Source organism: Gorilla gorilla, chromosome 6, assembly GCF_029281585.2.
Source record: "Gorilla gorilla gorilla isolate KB3781 chromosome 6, NHGRI_mGorGor1-v2.1_pri, whole genome shotgun sequence".
Lineage (NCBI taxonomy): Eukaryota > Metazoa > Chordata > Mammalia > Primates > Hominidae > Gorilla > Gorilla gorilla.
The window spans coordinates 52,207,921-52,232,777 of NC_073230.2; the positions used below are offsets into that span (position 1 = coordinate 52,207,921).

General features: G+C 49.0%; 1 protein-coding gene across 2 annotated transcripts in view; it reads right to left on the reverse strand.

Moving 5' to 3' along the window:
• Positions 1-1,780: 1,780 nt before the first annotated feature.
• The window catches only part of NUDCD3 (NudC domain containing 3), a 102,267-nt gene continuing 79,190 nt past the window's right edge, over positions 1,781-24,857 (reverse strand). The window contains exons 4-6 of one of the 2 annotated variants that reach the window (XM_004045378.4): positions 22,432-22,575; positions 10,289-10,477; positions 1,781-4,308 (exon numbers count right to left, since the gene is read on the reverse strand). In XM_004045378.4, the coding sequence (XP_004045426.1) occupies positions 4,198-4,308; positions 10,289-10,477; positions 22,432-22,575 (444 nt within the window). In that variant the 3' untranslated portion in view covers positions 1,781-4,197. The remainder of the gene's footprint in view (positions 4,309-10,288; positions 10,478-22,431; positions 22,576-24,857) is intronic. The other variant, XM_055347760.2, reaches the window with a different exon arrangement.

Genomic DNA, 24,857 nt, shown 5'->3' on the forward strand with positions numbered 1-24,857 from the left:
AAGACAGCAAACGCCAGCTTGCCAGGGGTTTACCCAGAAAGCCCAGCACATACTCCCAGAGTGTTCTGGCAGACCTGTGCCAGCTGGGTTCAGTGACAGTTCGTCCTGCCATGGGCTCTGGTCTCCCCATCACCCTCTGAGGGGGAAGCAGGAAGTTGTGAGGGGTAGCCGGGCCTGACCTCTCTTCCCTGGCATGATGCTGTCTCCCTGTGCAAAGTGGGGACTTCAGGCATTTGGTGTGGAGGAATGGGTGGTGGATTGAAAACCCCTACCAGACCCCTGTCACACCAAGGAGCCCAGTGATGGGGGGGGGGGGGGTTTCTTCCCTCCCTCTGAGGTAAGACCAATCTGTTAAACTTTCAGTACTAAAAAATAAAACCGAGTGGGAGGAAGGTGAGGACTGAAAAACTACATATCAGGTATCATGCTGATTACCTGGGTGACAAAATTATCTGTACACCAAACCCCTATGATCCAATTTACCCATGTAACAACGCTTGAAACTAAAAGTTGGAAAGAAAAAAAAAGAAAAGGTAAAATTAACAAATCCATATTAGTGTGAGCTGGGTGAGTAGTTTAGTCTGAATGACAGAATATTCATTTTTCGTCTCTCTGAGATAATGACCACACTGTCCTCACCAGGACTGGCAGGGGAAGCCCTGGGGCTTTGTGACCCTGTCCCTATGGGGCACCCTGGCGTCCAGTGGGCACTCCCCAGGGCAGCAGACTGGTTTAAATGCCTGTTCCCCAGACCCCGCAGTCAGACAGTAGAGAGGAGCCTCAGGGACATAGCCCAGTTCTTCAGGACCGTGGGCCACGTGGGCTGCTTGACCTCTGACCACCAAGGAGGGAGTTTCTCAAGGACTGGCCAGGTTCTGTGCTAACAACTTCGTGCTTTTCATCCACAAAGCGAGTCATGCTGTCCCTTCCCCAGCTGAGCTGGCTGCCAACAGGCCCAGTGGGGAGCAGATTTGAGGTGGGGGTGAGGTCTGTTCCCCAAGCGCAGTGTTCTAGGCAGTGAGTTCTCTGTGCAGCAGCTGACGCCTCTTGGACACATTTCCACACAAAACACTTCTCAACTGTTCTCCCTCCTGCACTCTTCAGGGGCAAATACGCCTCTCCTTTCTGGCGGGTTATTTCTGGCCCTGGGAGTATGCTAGGCAATTCTAAGGATTGCCTTTGAAACAGTCTTCATTCAGCCAAGAAGTACTTCTCACACCCCTAGGTCCTGTCCCCAGGGGTGAGCAGGGTCGGAGGAGGCTGGAGATGGGGTGGGCACAGAGAAGGACAGTCAAAGATCTGACTGAGGAAGAAGCAGGTGGCCAGCCACCTGGGAGACTTCTGTGTCAGACACGGCGTTATGTCCTGGAGGAAGCCCATTGCGAGGGCTCAGCAAAGTTAACAGCAGGTATGCACCTGGAGACCAAGGAGGGCCTTGGAGCCTGGTGGGCAAAGGTGGCCCTTCAGTGGAATCATTCCCAACTCTGCACTCACCCTAAGCTTTCCAGTAACTACAGAATTCCAGAACCTGTTTGAAAGGATGTAAGATCTATAGCTACATTCTTTTTCTCCCCACTGGTCAAAATCTTACAGGATTTCTAAAGCTGTATTGAGATCTTGCCCAGTGCATTCAGACCAGATGGGAAACAACCCCTAAGAATTCCCCATGCTGGTGTTTGCTGTGTACATTGGCCTGGGACCTCAAGGCTAGAATGTAACAATAATGACCATGCACAGACAGAACTGTCTCAGCAGCAAATGTCACACGCAGACCCAGAACTGCTTAAATACCAATTTATTGCAAACCAACACCAAGGAGCCGGAATAGCTTTGCAGGCTGGACACCTCACTCTCCTCAGGCCCTGGACAAGGGAAATGAGTCACCCCGCTTTCCTCGGACCTCAGCTGGTGGGACTTAGTGGCTGGCCAAACTGCGGCTGTTGTGTCTAAAAAGAGAAAACAGGCAGGGTGTGCCAGCTCTGGAGACTGGGCCAGTCTAGGGTGGTGGCTCAGGGCAGAGAATCACCCACCAGACAGCGTGGCTCAACAGGAGCAAGGCGCGCAGGGACAGGCTCCACAACCACACCAAGCACCGCGGTGTGGCACCGGGACCAGATGCAAGTGGCTGTTCCTGCCATGAGGCCAATACCCAATACTGCCCCTCAGTCATTCTTCCTACATATTGGTTTGCCGTTTATTAAAGCAGGGCAGGGAGTGGGGAGAAATGCAACACAGAATATAAAATCAGGCAAAACAAACACTAGTCACCATGGAAGTGAATGACTCTCAAAGTCTCCCAAATAACAAGGTGTAGGGCATCTCACACCACTGCATCACTTCTGGAAGACTACCCACAGGGTGGGGGCTGCAATGGGGGCCAACTTGGGAACTATAGAGAAGAGAGGAGACACACACCACAAGACCTCCTTTCATTAGGCAGGAAAGCTCTTGTGGGACAGTGGTGTGCAAATCCTAGGACCTCAATGGGAAGAACTCCAGGAAAAAAATGACAAAGTCTTTCTCAGGACCCCTCACAGATGACAAGAATTCTGCTCCCCAGGGTCGAGATCTCTTTAGAGGGGCTTCACCAGCTCAGTGGCAAATATCAGACAAGACTCTCACATTCCAAAGGGGGTATCTAGGGCCTTTTGCTCTCCTGTGATGATCAGAGCAACATGTTTGGACCCACAGAAGACTTCCCAGGAATGCTTTCTTACAAGGGGTGTCAGCCACCACTGTAAACCAGAAACAAACCACAAACTTACTCTCCAAGAGAGCCCCCACAACCCAAGTATCCACAGAGTGTGCGCAGGAGCGGGGACCTTCCCCTGACAATAGGCTCTCTTAGCATCCGCGGGCCTTGATTCTTGCTGGCCGTGCATGGTGCCAGGGTGCACTGCCCTGCTGTGTGGCTTATCCATGCTCTGAGCTTGACAGACAGGCAAATGGACAGTGCCGGTGGTAGCTGAACCATACTCCCGGCGATGGGCACCCAGAGCCCCTGTAAGTACTTGGAACACAGGCCTGAGGACCTATCTCATAATCTCGTCTTTGCACCTTGGCTGGAGTCAGTCAGCAGCCATGGCTCAGGGCATAGGCTTGGGGGTCCTGAGGCAGTGACCAGTCCCTGGAGAACAGGTAAGATTCGGCCATAAGTTCCAAGGAACACAGTCTGGCACCTGGCACAGAGGATGGGAAGAGGGGAGTCTTCACTCTCTTCTGGTTCAGTTGTGGTGGGACAGTGTGCCTTCACGCCCCATGCAGAAATTCCTCCTCTCCCAGAAGCCCTTCAAGGTCAAAGCTTCTCAGGACTTGTGGCTGTCGAGCTCTGCTGAGCTGATGGACATGCTGTGGTCTCCTCCTGAGGGCACCAGCTCTCCACTCCTGCCCACACTTTGACACCGTGCACCCAAAGAGGACGTCTTATGGGGAGCCAAGCACAGCATGCCATGCGTGGTGGCCGGGCTTGGTTCACTTCAACAAGAACCAAAGCAAGGTCGCCACAGTCAGAGAACAGAATCCCCGCTGCATCTGGACCTGAGCCCAGAACCTAGGCTTTCTCCGAACAACTGGAACGTGCAAACAGGGCTCCAGTCTCCACTGCTCTGACCATGAGGCTGAGGCAGGCAGAGCACATTTATAAGGGGATGAGCAAGAAGACCACGTGAATGCTCTCAAAAGAGGTCAAGGGGCAAGGAGTTTCCCAGAGCAGCCCCAGGCACAGCCATTCCTTGCTCGCCCTCATGCAAGCACAGAGCTTCACACACTTCAATGACTTCAGCTTCGCCTGAGAGTCCAGCAACAACTCCACATCCCAACCAGAAGACATGCAAGCAGAATAGCGTCAAAACAACAGCAAGCAGAGAGCAGGGGAGGAAAGACATGCTGCCTGCAGTGGCTGGTTGCTGTGGAGACAAAAGCATGTGATCCCAGTTTGCTGGGATATCCTCTCCTGCATTTCAAACACCTTCACTCAGTGTCAGCCACAGCGGCCACCACATAGCAGCTGGCCCCGCACCTTCTCTGGAACAGTCTGGAGATGCAAGGTCAGGGTGGAAGGCCTGGTTCACCCTTGAAAGAAAGGATGGCTAGGGGTAAACAAGACGAGCAAGTCCCTGGAAGGCAGGGAGCCAAGGAGGGCAGCCAAGGATAAGGCTCTGCCTCCCCACCGGCGAGGGTTTCCTTTCCTTCTGGTCATTAAAACTGCACAGCCCCCGGGGAGATGTTGAACATGGCAGGGTCGAATCGCTGGCCTCGGAAGGGAGAACCTTCAGCATCCCACCCCTTCTTCAGCATCTCATGGACTTTCTACAAACAGAAAATAGAGAGATTAAAGGGGATCACAAGGCACTGTGTACTTTCTCCCAGAGCAGACTCTGACTGCAGGTAGAGAGCCTTCTTGCTTCCTCAGGGCTCAGGCACTTGCCTGGCAAGACCGCCTGGCCAGAGAACCGTACTACCCTGGAGCAGCCTTCGACCAAGGGAGGTACTGGGTGCCTGCCAATTTCTCTCCAAGACTGTGCTCCACAGACTGAATTTCTAACCCTCCATCTTCTGTCCCCAGCAAGCACTGGCTCCTCTTTATGGTTCATCTTGTCCCTTTTCCACCAGGATCTCTGTCCAAATTCCAAACAGCCTGCAACATCTATGGTCCCACCAGGGTTGTAGAGAAGGTGCGTAGAGAAAGTGCTCAAGCCCCACCTGAGTCATGACTAAGGTGTGCAGAGGAGATACCCTAGCACCCCAGTTATCAGCATCAAGAACTATATCATCAGACAATCCAGGGTTGACCCAGGATGGGGCACGGAGGAAGAAACCTCAGAATGTCCACTGGTAGACCCATCAGTCAGGAATTCCCCACTGCATCCTTGCAGATGCAGTCAGAGCTGGTTGACTAAGCCCTCGCCAACGTGTGGCCATTCTGGAACTATCTAGCCTCCAAGGATCAGAAGCAAGGCTCAGTGTGTGGCCATGGCAGGGGACATCAGGAATATTGGACCCTGAGGGAAGCATCTGTACCTGAGCTGGCAGGCCCTCTCTCCTCATAGGGACTCTACATCTGCCCTCCTCACCTGGCCACCATGAGTACACTGAGGGCTAGGGATGATCTCTCCTTCCTTCTAACCTTCTGACCACAAGAGACAAAAGAGACTATGTAGGGCCAGTAGTTATTCTACCAATATGATCCACAGTCCCTGCTACACAAAACCCTGTAGCATAGACCCAGAAAACGAGGCTGTGGGATCCAGCACCAGGGCTTCTCCTTAAATAAAACATAATCTTCCTAACAAGAGGGTTTTCTTTTTCCTGTTTTTATTTTTTACAGATAGGGTCTCACTCTGTTTCCAAGGCTACAGTGCAGTGTGTGGTCATAGCTCAGTGCAGCTTCAAACTCCCGGGCTCAAGGGATCCTTCCACCTCAGCCTCCTGAGTACTTAAAACTATGGGTGCAGTCCACCATACCCAGCTTCGTTTTCTTTTTTTAAGACCTAAGTGATGCAACAACAAGCATATCAAAGACAGATACTATATACTAGGGATTAATTGACATTACTATCAATTTCTTACAGGCAACTCACATCAGAGACTTTGGAAAGACCATTTTGAGAACAAGTGCTGCAGCTCACATGGAGTGGCTGTGGGTGCAGAGAAGACTACATGAAGCCCCCTCTGCACAGCCTCAACCAAACACAAGAATGGATGACTTCAGCAGGCAGCTGCATGAAGCCTCTGAACCTTTCAACAGAACCCCAGCCAGCTGTAGGGCAAATGACACCTGTGGAGCCCTGCAGCCACCACAGTCTTACCCTGGGAACCCGGGTTGCTGCATGGGGGCCTGATGTAGGATGCCCAGAGTGCAAAGGGCAGATTAGTAGACTTGATCTTACAATAGAGGGATCCTAGGGTGCCAAGATCAGCACTCAGACCTTTCCTGAGGCAAAAGTGGAGAGCCAGCATTCCTGTGTGTCACCAAATTCACTCTTATGACCAGAGACCATGCTAATGCTATCTGCCTATGAGATGTCACAATTACTGTTAGGGTGAATCCTACCAGGCTGAAGAGATCCTAGACACAGACACATCTGAGCGCAGACAGAGCAATGGCACCTGTACATTCCACATTCTCTTTCTAGATGGGGGAATCCTGCTCATAAAAAATTAAATTAGGGAAAAGATGAAGGGTTTTAAATTTGTTGACTTTGGAAAAAGGTTAGTGACACCAAAGAATTTAAAATGATAAAAGTATTGTCATTTCAAAATAAAATTGCTTCAAAATACACAGCATCTGTGGCATTAGAAGCACAATTTGAAATCTTGGCAAATTTAGAAAACTCTGAGTTCACACCATAAATGGGCATCAATGCCAGAGCACGCTGGTAACTGTGACTATGCCGACGTGAACGGCAGATGGAGGCTGACAGGAGAACCTGGCCCGTTTTCCACTCTCTCTCCTTAGCGAAGCCTGGTGATCCCAGTGAAGCAACTCCGGCCCCCTAACTCTCACGATAGTCTCTCTGCCTGTGAGGTATCCCTCAGGACGCCTGAATAAAATGTGGCTAACCTGCTACATGAGGCCACATGAGGGCACGCACCTACCTTCTAGGTCTGTTTCCTTATTTGATTTTTTAAAAAAAGGCTACAGTCACTAAGGACATTTTACATGAAATCTCTGCATGTTGCAAGCCTCCATATGCTGCAGACCCTGCCCCAGACACTGTCATGCCCAGGAAGGAGTTGAGACTTTAGCATCAGCACCAGGCAGGTGCCTGGACACACACAATGAATGATCATAGCCCTGAGAGGTCAGTTCATTACTGTCTATAGCTGTCACCTGAGAGCTGGAGGCTCCCTGGCTGTTGAGGAGCAGGTCAATCTCAGGGAGAGGGTCACTCTGGGACCTACCCCCGCGCCACCAGCCCTGGGCTCCTGCATGTCGCTGAAGATCTCCCAAGGCACTTTACTCTGGGGAGGGACACACATCCTCTCAAGGGTCAGGATGCTGCCCCATGGCAAGTCTACAGCAGAATAGATTTAGATTCAACACACAGAGCTCTTTCCACTGGACCACAGCATCTTCAAGGTTCTTTGAATCCTTCCTAACTGGGTTGCTGCCCAGTCTACGGGCTCCCCCATGCTAGGTCACAAGAAGCTGTTTGCAGGCACGGGGACTTTCTGTTCCACGCCTGGGCTATGCAGTGCCCTAGGGGCCAAAAAAACAGCTTGCCAAGAGGACACCAACAGGATGACCCCACTGAATTGCCCTCAGAGCAGGGCAGTAGGGCATGAAGGGGGATGCCAGTTGCACCCTGTGATGCTACATGTGTGCAAGCATGTATGTGCATGGTGCATACATACAATGTGTAGTGCTGCCATCTTTCACCCCTTGAGGTTGGCCTGTCCCGAACTGACAGTGAGGATCCAGGTAGGGGTTTGAGGTCCAGAACTGCCTGGAAGTTGCCTCGGCTTACCTGGAATGAACAGACCTCCCCATTCCTGGTCCTGGGCAGTGGGCCTGGCAACAAGCCATCAAAATAAGGAGGCCTTAGGCCTCCAGAAATGGAGAGACAAGAGCAGCTGCTTCCTGGGGAGGATTATCAATGAAACTGCAAAGCAGGACTGAAATACTCTTTGGAGAAGGTAAGATTAAAATGGCTGGAATCCTAGCACCACAAAGGCAGATCTGTGTCTGTCTTCCTCACTGACGTGCCCCAATAGAGGGGTGAGACTATGCAGTGTTACAAGGTGTTGGCACAGAACATAAAGGATGGGGGAAAGAGACTGAGAGGAAGGTCAAGGAGAGGGGAGGATATAAGGGAAAGAAAAGAAAACAGAAAGAAAGGAGGGAAGGGGAGGGGCAAGGATGTAGAGAAGAAGAAAAGGCTGGTGGAGCCCCTGACACCTCCATGCGTGTCTTTGGCACTACTGGCAACTCCAATGATGAGCAGGTATTCCTGCTATTTTGTTTTTGAATATAAGGTTCTGTAAGAGATACAATCACAGGAAACATGAGGGCTTACAGATAAAAACAGCCAGAGCATCCTAGATTCTCTCATGCCTCAACAGCTAAAGTCTACAGAAAACTGGCCAGGCGTGGTGGCTCACGTTTGTAATACCAGCACTTTGGGAGGGTAAAGCAGGTGGATCATCTGAGGTCAGGAGTTCGAGACCAGCCTGGCCAACATGGTGAAATCCTGTCTCTACTAAAAATACAAAATTAGCTGGGCGTGGTGGTGTGTGCCTGTAGTCCCAGCTACTCAGGAGGCTGAGGCAGGAGAACCGCTTGAACCTGGGAGGCGGAGGTTTCAGTGAGCTGAGATCACACCACTGCATTCCAGCCTGGGTGACAGAGCAAGGCTCTGTCTCAAAAAAATTAAAAAAATAAAATAAAATAAAGTCTACAAAAACTTCATCAAGGCTTTGACAAACACAAAAATACCATTCAAACTACAATAATTTTTATCATCTCTCTGTAACAAAGACTCAGTGTCAGTGTCTGGGGAAGATGTAAGAAACCACCTGACCTTAGTCCCTCCATCCTGTGGCACAAAAAGACACTTCTAAGGGGTACATGGTAAGACTGCCTTCTTATCTGCCTGGAACAAAAGGCATCTGGGTTCATGTTCTCCAGTCAAAACAGACTCTTTCTCCCGAAGGTCAACTCATGAATACATCTCAGCCCTTTTGTGGACCCAATGCTGAATATGGGCACAGAGTGGGCAGACCCTCACATACACCATCCCCAAACACTACCATGAGAAGCCCTACCCACAGGGCAAAGGTTCAAAGGCTGGCCTTTCATCTAGTGGCCACAGGCAAATGCAGCATAACTGGAATGAGCCATAACCAGGCAGGTCTGGCTGTCTAAGCACCTGAGCTGAGCTCAGCTGAGCACGTGCTGCAATACTACCTGAGGCTTCAAACTCTGCATGGATGTAGGCCAAGCAAAGATGTCCTTTAAGCTTGCCATGCCCCGGGTGGAAAAGGGGGCCAAACCTAGATGAACATTCTCCTCCATAGAGACAAGGGCCAGGGTGGACAGGGCTGCAAGGACAGACAGGTGTGAAATCAGATCAGAGGTCAAACCCCATCCCTGCTGCTTAAGCTACTGAGTCACAACCTCAGAAATTCAATCTCTCTATTGTGGGGGAAAAAAAACAAAAACAAAAACAAAAAACAAACAAACTGTATTTTCAGGGGTACTGTGCAGCCAGTCAACCCCACCTTAACTGTGTGTACTAAGTGCTCAGGACATGCCCCTGGTGTGGCAGGGCCAGGTGAGAACATGCTGACACTCCTCTCCGCAGGCTCCTTCACCTCATAAGAGCAGGATGCACTTGTCTGTGAAAATAGGCAAGAACGGACGAGACACAGCAACAGGGCTTGCAGAACCACCTACGATGTATTAATATGTGCTGTACCGGAAGGTAAGACTAAGACAATCCAGGTAAGGTAAGGTTCCTCCAAGAGACAAAATGAGAAGAAAATATCGATCAGCGATCTTCAGGGGGAGGAGGTGGTCCGTGTTTACAGAACAAAAATAAGGAGACTGTGCCCAGCAGATGACCCCTCCCCACTGACTCAAGGCTGCACTGGGTCCGTGTGCCCTGCTGTACTGCGGCCCAAACCCTCGTGCTGAGTATATGGGACACGGGAAGTTAAAAATCATCTGAGGAAAGCAACCCTTTTTTCCCTAAATAGCTACTCTTGGAGTTATTAAAATAGGAAGAAAGAATGTATACATCTAATTAATCATTCTCTTTGGCCATGAGCAAACTCTACACTGGGCACTACGCTGGTCAGACAGGAACCTTTCTCTTCCTCCTCCCTAACCCACTGCTGACATCACAGAGTCTTCACATGCTGGCCTCCAACATCCAGAAACTGGCTCTGCAATCTGGCTTCCTCCCCTCCTCTACCAAAGGTCCCACCAAGCGACTCTTCATGGGAAGATATGTGCAGATGAGGCACAAACAAAAGCCATCAACACACTTGATGTTACCAGGCTCTGGTGCAGGACGGGCACATCTCATGACACCCTTCGAGGTCCTGTTAACTGGGCTCTCAGCCCAGGTATGAGAACACAGCTGAAAGACCAGAGTGCACCTGTGAGGCAGTGATTGGGGACAAGAGCAGGTAAGACAGGTTCCTTGCTAGGCTAGGACATGGCAGGAAGCTGGTCCACACAACCTTCTTCCCCACCGTCATCACCAACCCCTCTGCCACTATCGGCCTTGTCACCAGCACAAGGGCCTAAAGGGTGGGCTCTCCAGGACTGCCATGCTCGTACCAGCTCATGGCTCTGTGGCTTGCCCTGCAGCTTCTGGTGGTAGTCAAAGGTAAGCCTGTCCAACACCGCCTGTTCCTCCTCATCCACGGTGGCCATGGAGCGCTCCTTGTTGATCTTGTCAATGTCGATGGGCTCTTCTCCCTCCAGGATGGCATTCCACCAATACTCGCCCACCTTGCTCAGGTTCACCTGGGGACAAGCAGGACAGAGACCTGAGTCAGAGACCTGAGACAGGTGTCCAGGGCTGGGGACAGAGCAGAGCCCACTGAGGGATGGGTGTCCAGGATAAGCTCAGGACCAACTACACAAAGGGAGGTGACAGACAAGAGGGGGTGCCAGAACCCAAGGCAGGACCCTCTGCACCTGGGAATGCATTTGCTGCCTGTGCTAACATATCCCAGGGAAGAGCTAGGAGGCACATACCTGAGGGGACTGACATTCTGGAAGATGCCTTTATCCTTCTTCAGCAGGTCCTGGATACTCAGGACAGTGCCTGTTCCATGTGCACACCTTGCCCACTCTCATGAAGAAAGGCTGTTTTCCAAGACCCATGACACCCCCCACACTAGGACCTGTCCTGGGCCAGCCCAGCCTGCCCCATGCTTGCCATGGAAGGCTCTGCTTAGCTCTTACCAACCAACTACCTCTCCAGTGATCTCTCTTGCTTCCAAGAGCAACACCCAGCATTCTGCTATCTTAGGGGTAAGCTGGGACCTATGAGACTTAGGGCTCAGCCTAATGCATGACAGAATCTCCTGGGGAGTCCTCACCCCATGACAGGGCACCATGCCCTGTCCCCACTTCTTCCTCACTGGGGCCAAGCTTGCTGCATGAGGGGGTCCTCCAGCCCCATTCCCTAAAGTTCTCTGATGGCTTGGGAAGGAGAAACGACCATCAAGAAACAATCCCAAAAGAGTCCTCCTTGGGCACCTCTGTGGGGATGGCACAGACATCCCTTGGTCAAAGGAAGCAGCACCCAGCATTTACAATCCAGCCCTCAGTGTTGGGGTCTGTGAGACTCATGTCATTCCAATAAAAACTTAAAAGACAACTGGAACTGCAGTATGAGAGCAAACGTGAGGGGTGCTGTACGTACCTAGGTGACCCTGGCTGCTTGGCCTGTCCCAGGGACACAGAGGAGGGCCCTGGCCACACCACGCCCTGTTATCAGTGGTCATGGGGACACAGAAAACAAGAAAACTGGCTGCATCTGCTGTGGTCAGTGGCTGGGCTCAAAATTCTTACCAGAGTGGCCAAGAAGCAACAGAGTGGGTTTGTCTACTTTGCCCTAGATGAGCACTGCACTTTTTCATCAGAAATACTTCATCTGTGTTTAGATTTCATAATATTTACAATTGAAAGAGGTACATTCACATGCCCAAGTGTGATGGGACTCTTTGATGGGATTAAACCACTAGGTGATCACAGTAAGGGAGAAAAGGTAGCAAAGGGCCCGCAAGTGAGAGCAGCTCTCACCCATGGAGGTGCAGCCACCAGGACACTTACTGACCAGGTGGGCAAAACCTATCAAGCCACACTCAGGGTAACTGTGACACTCAAGAGGTCACAGTGAGTCCACAGGACACCATGTCCCCCCAAGAGGGAGCACTGGAGACTCACCAGCATACACGGGCTTGAGAGAGCAGTGTCCTAACACTGCACCTTCCACCTTCCCACCTCCAAGCCCCTGCTGCCAAAACCTACCCACACCAAAGAAGGTACTCAGCACCAGACTCTGCAGAGCCCAGGGATCAAGTCCGAGAATGTGCTCTACTAATGAAGAGGGTGGGCACCGATGTGGTGCGGGAGAGCACACAGTGGAGATTTTCCAGAACTCGGAAGAGCAAGACAAAAACCTGCAATCATGATCTGAAGCCAGCATCCCAGAAATCTTGTCTGACATTCCCAGTGCAGATAGGGGGAGTGGTGAACAGGGGGAGTGGGTGGCTCCCCTACACGCCAGCTCTACCCAGTAAATGACGCTGCTCTGCCAGTGTGCAATTTAAATTTGGGATGAATCTTCCATTTCCAGATACTCTGCTAAGCTGGTTTGTCGTTGACTTTACAGTTTGTGTGACGGGGACCTGACTCACCCTCAGAGACCCCAACACTACGAACTCTACCTCGTCTTTACCAAGCTGATGCAATGAAAACCTTCCAAGAGGGAAATGCATTGTTTTCTCTATTCCAGGGAAGACTTCAGAGGAACTCACAGAACTGTAAATCTCTGGAAAGAAGAGATCCTTTACGAATTTTTTATCTTCACCAGTAGTTATTACTGTGATCTATGTAACTTATTTTATTAGCGTTCACAAGTCCTGTAAAACACATACCATTACCATTTACCATACATACCATTTTTTGTATTTAAAAATGAGGACAAACCCTTGGAAGTAAGGGCCTTTTCCAGATAGCCCAGCATGAAGAGGCAAAGCAGAGCTACACTGGGGCTGACAGCCCACCGTCAGCACCATGTGGGCAGGGGGTCGGCCTACACACCATCCAGGGGACGGTGCTTGTGCTCTCAGGCCTTTTGGCACTCCACAGACCCCAACACAGGGTTTCACCGGCCAGGTCCAAACACACACCCAGAGTGGAGGGCTCCTGGGCACAGTGGGAGATGGACCTGAAGACAATGAGCCACCTGCCCACCAGGAAGGAGGGGAACATCCCCAAATCTTCTGTGTCCACAAGTGTACTTTGGACACAGAAGTACACTTGAACTCAACAAAAATTAAGATGAGCACTGCACTTTTTCATCAGAAATACTTGATCTGTGTTCAGATTTCATAATATTTACAATTGAAAGGGTATATTCACATGCCCAAGTTGTTTCAAAAATATTCAAGGTTTTCCAGTAACCAAATCAAGTAGGTTTTAAATTTAAGTTGATTAAAATAAAATAATTCAGTTCTTCAGTCACGTGAGCCACCTGTCAAGTGTTTACTCAGCTGCCACATGTGGCTAGCAGCTACTGTGCTGGGCAGTGCAGCTCTCCAAGGGGGCCATCCTCACTCACAGACGTCACGCATGTGCATCAGTGAGGTATTTTATGAGGAGATGTGAGCCGACTTTCTATTGAACAATTTCTAATGGAGGCAAAATCCACTTAACACAAAACTTACCATTCAAAAGTGAACCAATGGCATGTAGTATATCCACAATGGTGCACAACCATCACCTTTAGTTTCAAAACACTTTCACTACCTCACAAAGAAGCCCTGTGCCAATTATCAGTCACTCCCCATTTGCTCTAACCCTTCCTCTAAATTGTTCCCTCAACCCCACCAAGCCACTGGCAACTACTAATGATTCTGCCTCTACAGATTTGCCGGTTCTGGACATTTCACACAAATGGAATAATACAGTCATCTGTTTGTTTTTGTATGGCTTATTTCACTTGGCATAATGTCCTCCTCAATGTTCATCTATGTTGTAGCATGAATCAGAACTCCATTCCTTTTTAAGGTTGAATAATATTCCACTGTATGGATAAACCACATTTTGTTTATCTATTCATCAACTGATGGACATTTCAGGTGCCCCCACTTTTTGGCTGTTGTGAATAATGCTGCTATGAACACTGATGTACATACATCTGTTTGAGTCCTTGTTTTCAATTCTTCTGTGTATTTACCCAGAAGTGCTGGGTCATATGGTAATTCTACAGTTAACTTTTTGAGGAACTACCATACTATTTTCGAAAGCAGCTGCACCACTTTACATTCCCACCAGCGGCATACAATGGCTCCAGTTTCTCCATACCCTCACCAACACTTGTTATCTTCTGTTTTGTGTGTGTGTGCATGTGTGTGTGTGCGTGTGTGTGTGTGTGTGTGTGTGTGTGTGTTTAATTACAGCCATCCCACAGGTGTGGCTAGCACCACTGGTCCTTTGTCCTGACCGTATACACACAGGCCTGCCTCCTCTGCCTTCCAGACCTGCTCCAGTCAAGTTTCCATCTGTCATCACTATAACCAAGTGGGCTGCCCTCCATGCTGGGGCAGCAAACAGGACCTGAGGTGTTGTCTATAAAGGTTCTTGTAAAGGCTCTGAAAGACGAAGGTCTCAGTTGCAAAATTTTAATTATTTATTTATTTAGTATCCTTAGAATATCTTCTATTTTCTAAGGATGAGCATATTAGTAAAAACAATGTGAACAATATTATTAGCATGATAATTATTCTAAACAAGGGCATTCTAACATCGTTATTGACTTGCCTGGAGTCCCTCTCCACACTGTTCCTTTACAGAATTCCATCTCTCACTCTGAGCTGCAGATCCCCATTCCTTTCTCCTTCCCAAACTCCAGACCTTTTTTTTTAATGGCCCACGCCTTGTAAGTCATTGAGCTGACAAGCTTCTTTATGCTCTGAACATTCTCATGTTCTATAAACTGGTTTAATGTGTAAATGTTTCTGCTGTCACTGTCCACATTTAACTACTTTCCTTAGAGTAATGCTTCTGGGAGGCCTCAGATATGACTTCTGGTAGTTAACCTTAAAAACCACTGAATGGTACAGAGCATACAGGTCTTGCAGGGCTGTCTTCCGACACCCAGTGCAAGATGCAGTTCTAGGAGGACATGGGTACAATGTTCCTAGGATGGAGTTCAAAGACTTCTATCTAAAAATAACACCTCTGATAAAGTAGTCTGATGGTTTTACATTTGTTTTTGTTTTTTTCTGTGAATATTTTATTTTTTTAAAGTCAAGTTTGTGGAGGTATAGTATGCACATAGTAAAAATCACTCTTTTGAGGTCACATCTCCATGAGCTACTGCTACAATCAACCCACATCCCAGCAGCCCCGTTCCCCTTCTCAGCAGTCTTCTCAGCCCGATGCTCATTTTGCCATCCAGCATTTCCGTGTCCAGAATGTCACATGTGTGGAATCACACAGTGTGCAGCCCTGTATCTGCTGCCTCCTTTGAGTGTGGGGACTCTGACGCTCAGCCACACTGTGCTTCATGGCACAGGCAGACCACACACTTGTTTGTGGACATGTGGGCATTTCCACTGTTTTGCAATCAGGTAGAGAGCTGCTGTAGAGATCTGCCTGCTTTCTATTCTCCTTGGTAAGTAGCCAGGAATGCGTGTGTTGGGTCACGTGATGTCAGCTACTGTCCAGACTGACCACTCCGCCGCACCCCTACCAGTAGCACAGAAGAGCACCAGGTGCCCTGTCTCATTTAGCGCTTGGTGCTGTCTGCCTTCTTAGCAGCTCTTCTGAGAGGTGTCTAGGGGCATCTCATCATGGTTTTGCCTTGCATTCCCCTTAATGACTCATGACGTTGAGCTTCTCATGTGCTTATTAGCCTTCTCATTTTTTTTAACATTTGTAAAGAATTTTAAGCTTAAAGTTACTAGAATAAGTACAAAGACACCCATACAACTATTTAGCAGCTGTGTGTCTGTACACAGCTCTCTCACTCTATATGTATAATATATAATAACATAATATTTTCTCTGAATCATTTAAGAATAGGTTGCATTCATCTTGGCCCTTTGTCCTGAGTTATTTCCTAAGGACAAGGAAATAACTTATGATGATTTAAGGAACAGGGTCCAGTCCAGAGTCCCTCCTGCATCTTGGGGGTCCTGTCCTCTTTAATCTGGGACATTTCCACAGCCTTTTTCCTCCCCTGACATCTCCTGATTAACTCATGTGTGCACACCCAGCTGGACACACATGTGTTCCACCTGCAGGCACACAACATCCACAGCCCTCAGTGGGTGGCGTGTTCACTCAGGTTACCTGGCCAAAGGGAGGTCTGACTTCTCCACTGTAGTTATTGACTTGCAAACTCTCCTCTCCAGAACCCCTGCATCCCTGCTCCACCCTGCCCCGCGTAGCATCTGCCAGTCCCATCTGTCCCACGAAGGCTGGGAAATGCTGACTTTCTTGCCCTAGTCCCTCCACACTGACTGATGGCTTATGCATCTTATTGAAGCAAGCACCTTCTCTTCTGCAATGAAATTATCTATCTATTGCTGTCAGTACTGACCCCTGGATTCCTGGCCTCTCTGGTCTCTCAATGGCTTATAACTCATTACCATGCTTAATTATGTTGGTGTGAAACGATCCCAGACAAGGTTGGTGGAGGTTGCTTGACTTTGATGGTGCTCAATCATTTCCCTGGCACATTCTCATTTTCCAGCATAACAAAACACTCCAGGTTCCTCTTTTATCTAGCCAGTCCCAGACCTCTAATCAGTCCATTTCTGAGGGACCCCAGACTGCAGGCTGAACAGTGTTCCCAAAATGTCCTCACAGAAACTTCCACCTCAACATGAATAAACTTACCTCAGCATCCCCCAATCTGCGCTGATGACTCACCAGCATTTATATCCCTTTCCTTCCTTAGTAACGGAACCTCATTTCTATTCAGGGAAGCAATGTGCCCAGCGAGGACGACTTTACTCCTCACAGCTGCCCGCGTGATCGAGACTGGGCCAATGAGACTTATGGGAATGTTGTGGGACGTTCCTTCCGGGAAGGCACCTCGGAACGAGGGCAGATAACGGGGTGAGACGACAGCGTGGCAGAGGTCCAGGGCACCTGCTCAGCACCTGCTGCTGGGGGAATCTGGGCCACAATGGAGCAGATCCGGCTTCTCAGGACACACCACAAGTCAGCACTGTTATGAGCAATCTCCTGATTTTCAATGCTGTCAAATATTTTTTTAAGCTTGAAAATTAGAAACAAAATTAAGACACTGTATAGGCCAGATAGGACCCAGCTGTGGTCTGAGTGTGGCTGGAAGGCCCATGTATTCCAGGGATGGGGCCGACAAAGCAATGCCGAGCTGCGTTCCCTTCCTCTCCTCCAACCCCATGAAACGAGGGTGCCCAGCACCCTGTCCATGGTGCCACCAAGAGGCACCATTAGCCGGCTCTGCTCAGCACATTCCTTCCACTCACACTGGAACAGGTTTCCTTGGGCTACCGCCTTCTGTTAAATCTGTAAGCTTCAGCTCTTCCCTACTGGAACTGATGAAGGATTCTGATTTCCCCTGAAAAATGCTGAGGGCTCTCCCTAGAGACATCACTTGCACTGAAGGCTTAAGGGCTCACATTACATTCACATACTAATTTCCAGGCTCTGGGCTCTTGCCAAAATGCTAAGGTAATTTAATCTGTAGTTCCCACTCTGAGTTTATGAAGAAGTATGTTAAGTAATCCATGGGATGGCCTCAATGAGCCAGGAAAGTTGTGGGGACTCAGGAAAGTGGCTCGCCAATGAGGACAAGTAGACAATAAACCACCCATCTTCGTTTTATCCTCACAATTGTTCTAAGAAGTGACACTGGAAGTATCTGGGTAAATTAGCAAAGATAAGCGAAGATGAAAAGCCCATTGTTGGTGGGGATGTGGGGATATAGGGCTAATGTCATCGGCGACACTCCAGAAACAACTCATCCACCAGAAAGAACCAAACAGCTCAGAGGCTGCAATTACACTAGAATTCCACTTTTGAGAAATAATCTAAATTGGGGGGAGGAGGTGGATACAGCTTGCACAAAAACACTCACAGGGTTCAAAAATCATAAACAAATATATTACGATGAGTTTTAAAGCCTGAGCTTCAAGGTCTAACTCCTCAAAGAATACTCCAGAGCAATTTCAGTGATTTTAAATGACTTGTGTGTGCACCACGTCAATACATGAAGAAGTGTATATGGAACGGCATTCACCTCACATACAGCTACAACGACCATCTCAAGCATAGCCATGTCCAAGAGCCCCCGCAGCAGAGCAGCCACCCACGGCAGCATGGAGGACAGCCTGTCAGCTCCCCCGACTGCAGGAAGAAAGAAGGACGGTGCGCATGCCAACTGCCTAGCTTTGGGGACTGAACGAGCTATCGGAAAAAAGAGCTGGTGCCGTTGCCACGGCTGATTTTACATCTTCGTAACCAAGAAAGGAGCTTGCCTGAGTCAAGAAGTCTCATTTAACATTCTGAAGTGTGGGAGGGAAGGAGGGAGGCAAGAACTGTCATACGGTTTTAGCAGCCACCCCTGCCTGCCCTGGCTGGCTGATGTGGGATCCACGGCACAGAGAGGAGCAGGTTATGTGGAAGGCAGCTGGGAAGCGAAGGCCATGTCTGCACTGGGCTGCCGGGAGGTCAGAAGGTCAGAATCTCTAACCAAGGAGCTGAGGGTGGTGGCAGCAGCGCAGCTCCGGACGCCATCCCTTTGCATCCTTCTCATCTCATGCAGCCTCACAGCAGTGCTGTGATGGGAGACCTGCACTGGTGTCTGGGGCTGCCCTAACAGGGAACAACAGACCAGGCGACTCAAGGCAATACAAATTTATTATCTCCCAGCCCCACGGGCCAGAACTCTGAAATCAAGGTGTCAGTAGGGCCATGCTCCTGCAGAGACTCTAGGGGAGGATCCTTCCTGCCATTTCCAGCTTCTGGTGGCTCCAGGTGTTCCTGGGCTTGGTGGTTATATCATTCGTCTCTGCCCTATCTTCTCATGGCCTTCTCTGTGTCTATCTCTGTCTTCTCCTGTTTCTTATAAAGACAGGAGTCACTGGATAATCCAGGGTGATTCCATCTTGAGAGAGCCTTAACTTAATCATATCTACAAAGACCCTTTTCCCAAATAAGGCCACATTCACAGGATATCTCCAACCCTTTAGAGCAAAGCCCTCAACTCACTTTCTTTAGCCATTCGCAGTGCCTGCACAGGGTTGGGTACTTAATGATAAGAAACCAACAAACATTGGAGATCAACGAGACTACAGTGCTCAACCTTGTTTGAAGGGTGAGAAATGGAAGTACAGCAAGGCTAAAGAGATGACCCAAAACCTGGCAGCTGCTTGACAGGGAGCTGCAACCCAAAGCCAGCCCCTCTGATTCACTTGCAGTCCCTCTCTGCATCCACACGCTCAAAGCAGTGTGCCAAGCTCCACACAGCAGACGTGATGCAGCAAGCGGGAGGCAAACAGGATCTTCGTGAATCAAAGCAATCGGCTCATTAATTCACAATATTATCTCAGATATGTAATCAGAGGAAACAATGTGGGCCTAAAAGGTCACATATAAATAAATAATTATATCAAGAAGACAACAAAGCCTTAGCTCCTGTAAACAGCAAAGTTTCTGTGATATACTCTGTGTTTACTGCAGTAGAGGCTACGTGGTCCAGAAAGAGGTGGAGGAAGGCAGAGCCCTGCACGGGAGCACTATGGGAAGAGTTTAAATGCTCTCCATAACTCCTCTTTATTCAGGTACTTGATTTCTCACAGGTGAAGGTGCATTAGGAACGCAATGCCATCTATCGATAATAAAGGCACTTCAAGGAACCATGGGAAAGAACTCATGCAGTGTTTCAATTGTAGAGGGATTTTTAGCAGAGAATATTTAGGAGCCGTGTTCACGGGCAGTGACAGGTGCCCCTCAGTCTGCAATGGTTCTGCTGAATTTCTATAAGCTCTTTGAGTAGCAGGTGTTTCATGAAAGCTAACTACAAAAACTAAAGGCAGCCAGGGCACAAATGAAGTCTGGACTCAAGCAGAACACACAGGTGGAGACAGGCCTGCCGGGATTGTGCTATGGCCCCGGGGGCCCTGGCATGAAAGTTGAACATCCAGCTATCCTCTTAAGGCACAGCTCCCCCAACCTCCTGCCTGGTGGCTGCATCTCACACATTTACCTAACACAGGGAAGACTCTGAAACCCACAATGGGGACCCACACTCCTCCCTCCTCATGTTCTGCTCCACAGAGCCTTTCAGCTGAAACGGAGCAATGCTTCCCAGCCCTGACAGGTCTGAGCCTTCTCCAGAGACTCCCGTTTCTCACAGCACTGGAAAAAGCCTTCTGGGACAAGGCAGGCATGGGTCTGAGGTCTAGCTCTACCCGCTTCACAAGCTACTTACCTTCTCATAGCCTCAATGTCCCAATTTGTAAAATAAGTTTGCAGAGAATTAAACAGATTGTAAGGCACCTCACAAAGAGCCTGGCCCAAAGACTGTGTTCATTGAATGGCAGCCATTATTAAAAGAAGTTAATGTTTTGGCCACTAGTCACATCCCTATTCCACTTGTATTATACATACAAGTGTACAAAACGCACACAAAAAAGAAACATGGCTTTGAAATATCCACGAAGAAGTTAGAGTTACTTCTGTCAACAAAACCCTTAAGAGTTGAGCTATGTATTAATAATCACATATTTATGCAAATAGTGTAAAGTAAAAGGAATCATTGGTACCCTGATTGTAATCCCAACAGATTCCAAATACGGTGGCTATGGGCTCAGAGACCAGTGACTAAGGCTTTGGGCTTCTGCATGAAGTATCTAAAAAGTGCAACCGGACCACATGGGGAAGGCTCACCAAGAGCTCCTCGCTCAGAGGGAACCAACTTGAGAGCATCGTGACCTGCTCCATGCTCTGCACTGAGTTCACCCAACGGAAGGCAGGAGAGTCAAGGCCAGTGTTTTAAGGCAGGGCTATCACGACCTCTCAGTCCATGGAGATGGCAACCCCAGGATCACGGGCTCACTAGTGCAATACAGGCGGCCAGGGCTGCACCTTCAGAGGGCAAGCTAGCCGGCCCCAGTACTACTAGTGCATCACTCATGCTCTCATACCTCCACAACCACATGAAGCTCAAGTGAGGGAGAGGCCGTAATGGCATCTGCAAAGTCAAGTATGACATAAAGGAAAGGAACTGGTAGTAGTCACAGGAGCCCATAGCTTGGGAAAAGGCTCCAGGCTGTGTAATAATGCACAGGCTTTATATGTCTGGGGTCAGAGGATGAGGAACTGAACTGCTGGGTGATGGGGTGATCTTCACAGTACTTGCAGGCAGGAGAAGAGCACTTCTCTGGTCTTTGGCTGCTGAATGCCATGGGCAGGGGAGCACACAGGGTGAGATTTAGAAAAAGAACCACTGCCATCTACCACTGGCCATCAGCAGAGGTAGGCCCTGGGTGGCCAGGAGAGTCAGAACTGGGATGGGCCAGTCCAAGCCCCATTGCTGGAAACTCTACACATCACACATAGGGCCTCACGTAGGGCCTAAATAGGAGGCCCTGCTTAGGATGAAACACTCACTAGGAGAGTGAGCAGTTGAGGCCACGGAAGCACCAAGGAGCATGTTGTCTGTGCCCAGGTTGGCCCCACCTCTGTGTAGCCAGAGTGAGCTCCATTGTCCAGGTTTGATATCAAGACCAGAGTCAAGGTTGGTCCAGGTTTCTGCAGCAATGACAGAATACACTCCTTTCAGTACCTGGCCCGCATGTCCCTCCGAGCATAAGGACAGCCAGGACAGAGTCACTGTGAGCCCAAGAGATAGTTTCTCCCTGCCAGTCAGCACTGGCCAGGGAAGCCCAGGCAGAAGCCTGCCAAGCATGTCTTATAAAAACCAAAACAGATACCTTTATTGCATACTTTGCACATATGAAGAATATATCTGTATAAAATTCTAAAGACTTTTGTCCAGACATTGTATTTTTCTTTTCACCTTTATTCCTTTTACCATGCCCTGTAAACACCCCAGTAGGAGAAAAAAAGGAAACAAGTTAGTTCAGAACATGTTGTGCCTCAATTTATCTGTAGGTGACCTCCACTTGGGCACCAGCACAGAGCCACCACTGACAAGGTTCAAAGCTTTCACAGGGGAGAAGGAGCTGAGCCACCAACAGATCTGGCCCAGGTGTGCAGCCCAATTTGTGAGCGAGTCTGCTAACTGATAACGTGAGCTGTTCATTTGGATTCACGCCTTAATCTCACTGTCCTGAACTCTTAGCTATGCCTAACCAGCAGCTGGTTAAGGAGAGCCAGTTGGTCAATGAGCCTGATTCTCTGAATTTATTAACTCTGTACCCTCCAGAGTAGCATCTGTAAAAATTCAACCTACCTTTTCATTTTCAATTTACTTGTTTTTGCCTTAGATGTAAGAACAGTGGAGCTCTTGGGAATGACCAAGACCTCAAAGGGCCAAAGCTCAAGTGCCTACAGAGGCGATCTCTGAGCAGTGTGGAAAATGCTCAGGAAAACCCATCTGCCCCAGCAGCTGAAATTAACAACCTCACTGCCTAAGTGTAAATAGGCTTGTTGGTCAAAAGGGGCATCAATGCAGGTTTGAAGTCCACCTGGGAGCCCTACACACAGGTGCCCAAACTTACCAAAACGCACTTCCCGGGCTCGAGACTCCAGAGAGAACTCTCAGTGTTGATCTTGTGGGTGAGCTTCCCTTCCATGAGGACGCGCTCCCCATTTTCCTCCAGCATGGCCACACGAATGGAGCTGCTGCTAAGGGCCACTGAGACCTGGGGACACAGCAGAAGAAAATCATCTCTCCTATCAGGGTGACCACTGGTGTGCTGTACAGTGGGAGTGGTGACGGTTTCCAAGGTACCTGACTGCACACTACAGTGCTGTCATCAGGCTCACCAGGCTTCTCAGTGAAAAAAACCATACCAGCCTAATTTACACCTAGAGCAACCTGAAGATGTCAGCTCATTTAGGTAAATCCACCAGAAAATCTTTCTCAGCATAACTGGTAACGTAAAATGCTGTGGTGGAAGCTGCTGTGACCCAATCTTCTTCTCCCTTCTCCAGTTAACGGAGACCAATTGTCACAGCAAAAAGTGAGCAGAGGAGACAAGTGGTATTTCTTCCTTGCCTCCCCTTGTGGCTACCTGGGAGACGCAGGAGCCCAGCCCTGGACCACAGCAACCAAGAAAGCCGAGGGGGCTGCACACCCTGAATTGCTCACCCCAGGACTGCTGTACAAGAGACAAGCACCGCCTCTTCCTTCCATGAGCCACTGCACTGCCTGGTTGACTACAGCCTGGTCTTCATCCAAGAGTATGAGACCAACTCCTTTGGTTTTGGAAGGCAGCTATGCTCACCATTATACCACCAACACTCGCACATGGTTTTGCATTTTATCTTGATTCTTTACAAAACCAAGCCTCTAAAAGCCTCAGCTCACCCTCCTCCCTCTGAGCCTGTCCTAGGCAGAGACTGGCCCCATGGCCTTCCCCACTGCCCTAGGAACACCTATCCCTGCCCCACCACTTGTCTGTCTCCGGAACTGGACTGGCAGCTGCTGGGAGTAGGGTTCCTTTTACTTCATATCATGTATTCCAGCCAGCAGTCTCCAAAGCAGGGTATGCATACCCCAGGAGGTTCACAGGTCAGTAATTAGAAGAGGAAATAAAACAACTTCCATTTACATTTTGTATCTGTATAATGTATGCGTTAAGAAGACACTGGGATCAAGTACTTAAAACTTTTTTCTAATACGTATGTGGAATAAAAATAATTTGGAAGTTACTCTCCATGTCATTTGGTAGATGGCTCATTAAACGCTTATAAAATGATTAGAAAAAAAGACAACCCAAACTGATAGATTTTCCAAACTGGAGTTTAGTATTTCCAATGAAATACAATACCATAACCTAACTGTAGTTTAAATATTCGTAAATAAAAAATGGAAATGGGAGAAATGATGTGCAGGAGTCACCGCTGTCAGTTTTTCTCTTTTTCTTTAAGAGACACGGCCTCACTGCATTGCCCAGGCTGGAGTGCAGTGGCATGATCCCAGCTCACTGCTGCATCAAACTCCTGGGCTGAAGCAATCCCTCCACCTCAGCCTCCCGAGTAACTGGGACTACAGGCATGTGCCACCATGCCTGGCTAATTTTATTTTTATTTTTTGTAGAGACAGGGGTCTTGCTGTTGCCCAGGCTGGTCTCGAACTCCTGGCCCCAAGTGATCCTACTGCCTCAGCCTCCCAAACTGCTGGGATGACACATGTGAGCCACCACATCCAGCCCATCAGATAGTTACTAAATGAAAGATAGTTCCTGAGCCATGCAGTGAGGGGAGAAGGTGGCAGAAGGCTGCCCACTGGGGGACACAGCGAAGATATTCTGCTAACCACAGGCGGCTCTGCCAGGTTCACATGCAGACTCCAAGGAAGCATCCTCTCATGAGATCGCAGTTCCACTTGCATGACCTTTCACTGGGAAATTTACCACGGAAAAGGGTATTTACTTGGCTAGTCCTATTGAACAATAGGCAACTGAGCTTCACTCCCTACCTTCTAACACCACGAGGAACGGGAGCAAATGGAACAACAGATCCACTTACTCCTGAAATGATCCAGACACATGTTGGGCCAAATCATGTCTAACCATGAACTTGTGTGCAATGGAAACACGACACAGAGGGCCCAAGGCTCCTCAGTCCTGCCTTCACAAGAACAAGCTCACTTAACAAATATAATTCTCCCACCCAGCTCTATATAACATAATAATTTCCAAATTTGGGGAAGCTTCTCACACTGCCTACCCAGGGGAATGAACCAAATCATCAAGGGAGAAAACCAGACAAGAAATGCTTCCAGAGGTCCCAGGTGAAGATGTCACACTGGGAACAGACAGCCATCTCTCTGACCTCTTGTGAACTGCAGGCATAATAGGCATGAAGAGAAAGACCCCAGACAGTGACAATGGGGGAAGAGGGAGGCCTGGAACAGATGAGATGTCAACAAATCTGCAGAAGACAAAAGGAGGAGGGGCACAGGAGACAAATCCTATAT